The 7780-nt window shown below is 34.0% G+C and overlaps 1 protein-coding gene across 1 annotated transcript in view; it reads right to left on the minus strand.

Moving 5' to 3' along the window:
- The window catches only part of DLG2 (discs large MAGUK scaffold protein 2), a 2103489-nt gene that overhangs the window by 1632314 nt on the left and 463395 nt on the right, over positions 1–7780 (minus strand). The window contains exon 4 of the mRNA XM_040489720.1: positions 7033–7128. Coding sequence (XP_040345654.1) covers positions 7033–7128 — 96 coding nt within the window. The remainder of the gene's footprint in view (positions 1–7032; positions 7129–7780) is intronic.

Consider the following 7780-nt stretch of genomic DNA (forward strand, 5'->3'; position numbering starts at 1 on the left):
TGAATGAATGAATGAATGAATGAATGAATGAATGAATGAATGAATGAATATGATGTATCACAGGGAAGATCTTTTAATATTGCTTAGTTTCTAAAAATGTGATTTACACTAACCATAGTATTTACAAATACATAAAGTAAAGAATAATTTTCAGATTCAGCATTAACTTTTTATTTAGCAGGCTGTGTTTAGACACATTCATATACATATTCTCATTAAGTATTTACAACCAGTGAATTAAGTATAATTTTACAGGTGATGAAACTGAGGCTCAGAAAAATTAACTTGCTCAAATTTATATAGTTACTCAGTTGGTAAACCAGTGCATGGAGGGCACTCCACTGGCTGAGAAGATGAAGGAGGACATGAAGCTTGATCATCTAACTCCATGTTCCATCCCATTGTTGTGAGAATGCTGATCTGCTGTACTTTAGAAATTATTAACTCATCTATCCAGCTGGTAAATACCATAAACTTCAAATGTTTGGTTCTAAGGGCAGGATATCTGAATATTCCCTAATCTATCAAAGAATATACTTTGCTGTTTTCAAAAATATTTAAAAAAAAAAAAAAAAAAAAAAAAAAAAAAACTAAGTTCCTAAACAAAGAAACATCAAATGGCCAAACTATCATTTCTGTAGTTATTTGTGTTGCTTTAGAGGCAGCTAGTAAATCAGTATACTGATAATTGGATTGACTAGTTAAAATCACTTTATGAAAATGTCAGAGTTAGTAACACAATAACCTGATCTACTGAAACGCTAGTATAGAAGTCCAGAGATTAATCTTTAATAGACAGAACACTGACCCTGAGGCACTACAAGGTGCTCAAAGATAAAGCACAATATCTTCATCAACCAGACAATGAGGAGTAATTACATTCTACATTTTACATTAGTAAAGCAAATTAGTCAGTTAACTACAGTATCTCATTAAAAAGAAAAAAATTATTCCTTATTAATTCCAGATACTTAGAAGTTTACCACTTCACTTTCACTGACATTAGAAAAGAGAAAATATACTCAGTGCTACAATAATTTGAATATCCTGAGTTTAAATTTTAAAAAATAACGGCATAATGTTTAAACTTGCCCAGATCGAATAAATACCTTGGGAAGTGGTAAATATCCTATAACTAGAGGCTTTCCAGATGATAGATTCTCCCTTAGCAGGGCAGCAGTAGAGATTATTTAAGACTGAGGAGAGTCATTGCTCCAAATTACTAATGAAATTACTTTTAATCCTTTGATTCTGTGTTTGTTTTTTCAGACTGAGGGGCAACCAGCAGGTAGGTGGGACTTGCTGTGCAGAGCTTGATGTTGGTATGCGGTGGGAGTGGGGTAATGGATGATTCTGTGGGGTTTTTTTTTTGAATTTAGGTCTCCAGGAAGATTAACTCAGAACTATTTTAAAATAAGGACCATGGAGAGCATCTAAGGTACACATATAAAAGCACGGAAATCCCCAGCCGGCTCTCATTAAAACAAACAAACATAAAAGCTTTCTTTGCCATGGCTGAGTAGCATTAAAGAAAAGAAGTTTCCTTATAAATATTGGCAAGGACAGTAAATAGTGAAATAGAGCTCAGCTGCAAAATTATTCTTAATCAGAATGTGCAGGTGTTTAACAGAGTACATTAACGGATAACATTTTAATCTAAAAAAAAATTAAAGTCCATGTTGGGATTCTCTAAAAGAAATAATTTTCCCATTCTATCAAAGTGTTATAAGTTTGTTTAAAATTTGTTAAAATTTTTATTTAAAATATAAATTATCTAATTACTTTAGATTAGGAAACAGGTATAGACTGGCCAAGTGATTTGCCCAAGAATGCCCAAATAATCAGAGTACAAAGACAATGACCCAAGTTCTCTGTTTTCCAATTATGACCTACTCTTACACCACGTTTCCTTTCCAGTCTGATATGTTCCCTATAGTCAAATTTTTCTCCAACTGGTACTTCTTTGTTCTTGTTAAAAAGACGTAATTTTATGCCCTATCCATTATGGTATTTGCATAGTACCCACTGAATACCTTTACCAAACAGTTCTAATTCAAAAGATTGGCTAGAATCTGTTTTCTGCTTCAAAAATTAGATTTAGGGGTACCTGGGTGGTTCAGTCAGTTAAGCATCCAAATTGGGTTCAGGTCATGATCTCACAGTATGTAGGTTCAAGCCCTGCATGCGGTTCTGCGCTGACAGTGTAGAGCCTGCTTCAGATCCTCTGTCTCCCTCTCTTTCTGCTCTTCCCCTGCTCATGCTGTCTCCCTCTCTCTCTCAAAAATAATCATTTGTTTAAAAAAATCTGTAAGAAATTAGGTTTAAATATCAAACAACAAAAATATTATCTAAAACTTAAAATATTTTTGAGACGTTTGGTTCTGCAATCATGTCTCCAAACATAAGCAGGAACCAGAGCATTTAGCTGTCAGTCCTGTTTATTTCATTTGATTCTTACTGTAGTCCTATAAGATAGGCACTACCTACATTTTACAATAAAAATAGAGGCTATTTAATCTACTCAAGGTTGCATGACTAATTAGTGGTAGAGCCAAAATATAAACTGTGGTATCTGACTTTTCACTCTATACTCTTTACACTCTATCACACTGTCCTACTTTTTTTTAATGTTTATTTATTTTAAGACAGAGAGAGATAGAGAGTGAGTGGGGGAGGGGCAGAGAGAGGGAGATAGAAAATTCCAAGCAGACTCCGCACTGTCAGTGCAGTGCCTGACATGGGACTCGAACACATGAACTGTGAGATCCTAACACCAGCCCAAACCAAAAGTCAGACACTTAACCAACTGAGCCACACAGGCACCCCACACTGTCCTAATTTTGACATCGCACTTGTTTCTCAACCAATGTGTCCAAATCCTCTTAGAATATTTCTTCTTAGCTGTTCCACTATTATCTCAAATTTAAGACAACATTATCGAATTCACTCTGTTTATCTGTGAATCAACCTAAATGTTCCCATTTTCATTCTCATACCACCCATCTCTCAAATCTACTTAGTCACCATGTCCTGTCAAAATTCCCTCATCATCCTGTGATCTGATTAAAAGTCCTCATTGTTTCTCACTAGGATTCTGGAAGACCAAATCTCCAAATATTACCCTTTGTTTATTAGATTTATTTAAACACAAAGCATAGCCCTAAAAGACACTTCCACTTATTTAAGATTGTTCAATGGAAATAATAAAATGAATGAACCACATCAAATTTAAAATATTTCTTCATCAGTAAAGGTCTAGAATTCCCAATGATATCTTTATTTTCATTTCCTAATTTTAATTTTCTCACAGATTTCACAAAATTTCATCAGTTCTTATAAACACCTATAACAAATTTTGCAAATTGTATTGCCCTTTGTAACTTCAGAGTTCTCCACATCCTATGACAAGTGGCAACACCATGATTCATGTAAGCCCTTAAAACAGAGGTAAAGTCTGCAATTGATAAAACCACTTTGGAAAAAAGAGAAATCAGTTGTCTAAGCCTCAGTGATGGCAAAAGCATGCTCAAATATATGGAAATTCGGCTAAATGTATAACAAAAGCAGGGAAAGTTTCCTTCCATGGCACAGAGAGAGAATGCAATTGAAAGCTATTTCTGATTCTGATTTTTATGGATCAATACTTTTAGGGAGGATATCTCCCACTGGGCAAAATAGCTTCCAGAAGCCTGGAATTAAGCTATGGCCAAAATTTGCCAACTGAGAGTAGAGAGGAATACAGACATTAACATGTTCCTGAAAGATGTTAGAAAATCAGCATGCAGAGTTTTTTTAGAAGATCACCAATAATGAGAAATACAAACAAGAAACATAAACAGTACACATGGTGCAATTTATTTTATCTTAGTTGCCTTATAAATACTTGAATTACTTTCAGGGTCTTCCCTAAATTGTCTAAAGTATGTGACAGGAAGATGGCTAGTGACTGATCAGAGGAAAGTCCAGAGGTTTACTACTCATGGCAGTGGTTCTCAAATTGTAGCAAACCTAAGACTCAGCTGAATGACTCATTAAAACACTGGGTCTGGGTCCCACTCCCAGCATTTCTGGTTTACTTGATCTGGTTTACTTGATCTGAAATAGAGCCCAAGAACTAACTTTTCTAACAAGTCTTTAGAGGATAAAAATGCTGGTGGTTGCGGGGGTTGGGGATTCACTTCAAGAATCACTGGCCTATAAGCTGGATTGTTGAAAGTTTCTCAAACTAATGTGGCCTAATGAAGATGTTCCTGTTTATTGTTCTAGATACATATCTATTACATAAGTATAAATTTGCACAGGGTTCATTGGCTATTGCTGGCTAACATACTTTAATTGTATTATTAGTGGACTCTATTTATACAACATAATTTATTGTCTGCTCTTGACTGTCACAGAATGATTTGACTTTAGATCTGGAAGAATCCTTAGGAATAATCTGATCTAACATCCTAATTATGAAGATGAAGACACCAAAGTCCAGTGTAATAGTTAATAGATATAAACAGTTGTGATTTCCAAGTTGTGGTTTACTGTCAACAGCCTTTGAAGAATTGTCTGTGTACAATAGTTACAATATCATTGTACACTATGTACAACATATTACATTCATACAATAATAATGACTATTCTTTTGTTTGTGATATAATCAACTTTTAAGATAACTAAGAAATTCTCACTGATGCGTATTTTAATTCAATCAGAACTTATTTTGAACATCAACAACTAGAAATTATCAAGGCAGGAGCTCTTCTTGGCCAAATGGTTTCCAGGCAAAAAAACTGTTATAGACATAGTGATGTAATATAGATATGAACCCAAGGAAACCCTGAGAACTATTTGTAATAGAGTCTACCATCTTAATAAATTAAATGTAAGACTTGCAATTTATTTCATAGAATAAAAATCTACTATTTTCCAGGCACTACTAACCATTTTCATATTTAGGTCTCATTAAAATCTCATAACTACTCTGTAAGATGAAAACACTAAAGCTTTTAGAGATTAAATAGTGTAGGCTAGCAATATATTTTCCCATGATAAAAACACAAAACTTTTTCTAGTATATTTGCCAGCACTTATTTCATTTAGCTGCTTGACAAGTTGGCACATTTGTATCCTACTAAGTCCTGATGACTTCATTTTCAGTAAGCAAAAATATAAATATCCTCTTGAACAGCCAGGAAGTCTAAAAATTTGTTTTCTAAGTATTCATGAGTCTAGAATGGACATTCACCTTCCCTCTCTCCTTTTGGAGAAAAATGCTGCCACTGCCAAATTAGATGACTTCCTTTCCTGGAAATACATTTAGCATATTATAACAGTTTCAAATAGTTTAAATAAATAACACATTCCATGTTAAACATGGAAAAAACATTTTTCAGGAGAGCACACAATGGTCTTTCATAGAAGGATTCCATAAACTGCTCACTAGTTAAATTTGGCTCTAAATTCCATAGTTTCCCTATAAAGGGAAGGACAATTACCATACAACCTTTCTTATTTTAACTAAATTCCTCACAGTTAAGTGATGAGGGATAGAAGCAGAAGAATGTGCACCTTTAGTCCAGAAGGTTGACCTACAGCCTGCAAAGCTTTTTTAAGGATCAAATAGGTGCTAGCTGCTACTTTTTTAAAGGGTCTCATAATTGCCTGTACATCTAACCAATAGCTAATATTGGTCTGAATTATAAGCACCAGAGAAATCTGGAGAAAATAGTTTTATAAGCAGAAATTTGAAGATGTTTATAATCTAATAGTCTCTGCATGTCTCCTCCCCCTTGAACACTAAGCATATAACCATCAGCTTCATATAGCAAAAGTGCAGCTCTTTCTACCCACAGGCCCTGTCTCCATGCTACTTAAATAAACTTACTAAGTTACACCATAAAATGTCTCAAGAATCCTTTCTCTACCATTCACTCCTAACCCCATATCATAATGATGAAAATTCATAACTGGATCTGACTCAGAACTTTGCCAAAATCTCAAAATCAAGTCAAAATTAAGAGGCTCAACTAATTGGCAATTAACAGAAGACAGCCCATGTTATAAATGGTCATCAACAGAAAAACGATCCTTTACTGATATTTACCATTCAGTAGACATATTGTCCCATATTTGAAAGAAATTTGAGGCCTATAGAGCCATAATGAAGATTGCCTGTGCTTGCTAATAGAAGATTCACCAAAAAGACAAGAAGGAACATCATTAAAGACATATTTCAAGAAGCATCAATAAAGCAAATATTTATAAAATAATCTCCCAAAAGAATTTTATGTGAGGTTTAAATACTTAATGCATGTTCATAAAAATAATCATGATTTATTTTCTCATTTTCATAATTAAATTTGATGTTTTTATCAATGAAATGGAGAATACAACATTGGCGTATTTCACTAGGCTACAATAAATAAGGATCAGCTTGTGGCAATTGATCAGAAATAAATTAAATCTGAGGCTGCTGATTAATAAAATATTTTTACTTGGAAATACACATACTTTGAATTCAGGTTCTTGATTTCATCAAATAAAGCACTATGACCTGTTTAGCATTACCTTATAGATGATTGATTTTGATTCCCTGTCTTGAATAACTACACAAGGTGACAATCACAAAAAAAGTATGATTGAAGTAGAGTTCAGATTGCTTCAGGGAAGCTATTACAAAAAACAAACAAAACAAAAACAAAACATAAAAAAACCCCAATGAAACCTAAAAGCCACTGTCAAAGAGTCATGTGAGGGTTTTTCTCCTGTCCTGAACCAGACAGGAGAGAGGAGAAGTGGAGTAGATTACAAAATGGTTGTGTGATTACTAGTTTAGAATTTACACTAAAACAAACACAAACAAAATTCTCAAAATGAAAGCACACAACTGCTCAAAATGATGCATAGTCCAATGTCAACCCGGTAGCAGGTGAACCCAATATTCTGAGCAGGCCAAAAGCAGAAATTAGGTTATACTTCACAGAGAACAAGACGTATCTTGCCCATTAAACAAAGAAACAAAGAAAACACTCTAACACTTACTCTTGTCTTTTTGTCAGCTTCATTTTCAAAACACTGGTTGTCTTTATTTTGTTCAGTACATGAAGGATTTTCCTTTGGTTCACTGAAATCTGTAAGCTAAAAAAAAAAGTTAAAAAAATCACTATGTCTTATTTGTTCTCTGCAATGTGAACTACATGTTTTTCAAACTTTTAACATGCACATTAAAACACCTACGACCTGTATAAGTATTATTCAGGATTACTTATGTCAGTTTTAGAATAAATCTAACCCATTAGTTTAGAATACTATCTAACCTATTTTTATATTGCTCCCAAAGAGAAAAAATAAAATGGGACAGTTATTCAAAGGCAAGTTTTTATAAATTTCAAAGCTTTTCAACAGGGAGTGTTGAACTTGTATCATTCAAGTGTAAATTGATGATCTGGTAAAAGCTGAACATGGTTAATAGGAAGATGAAGAGAGAAGGGTTAATTTCATCTTATATAAGTTCCCATCCTTGCAAGAATGTCTACTCTGTGGTACTAGTTGAAGACCTCACAACAAGCAGAGGCACTGACTACTTTCATTCTGGACTATCCTTTCAAAGATCTTTGTATAACTACAACTTTGGATGATAAATATGTTTACTTTCAGAGCAAAGGTAAGTTTGCTTATTGACCACTGAAAAAGATTTCCATTCCCTGGGTGCTTGGGTAGCTTAGTTGGTTAAGCTTCCAGCTTCAGCTCAGGTCATGATCTCAAGGTTCGTGAGTTCAAGCCCTGCATC

Source organism: Herpailurus yagouaroundi, unplaced genomic scaffold (genome assembly GCF_014898765.1).
Source record: "Herpailurus yagouaroundi ecotype Mexico unplaced genomic scaffold, PumYag 180, whole genome shotgun sequence".
Taxonomy (NCBI): Eukaryota; Metazoa; Chordata; class Mammalia; order Carnivora; family Felidae; genus Herpailurus; species Herpailurus yagouaroundi.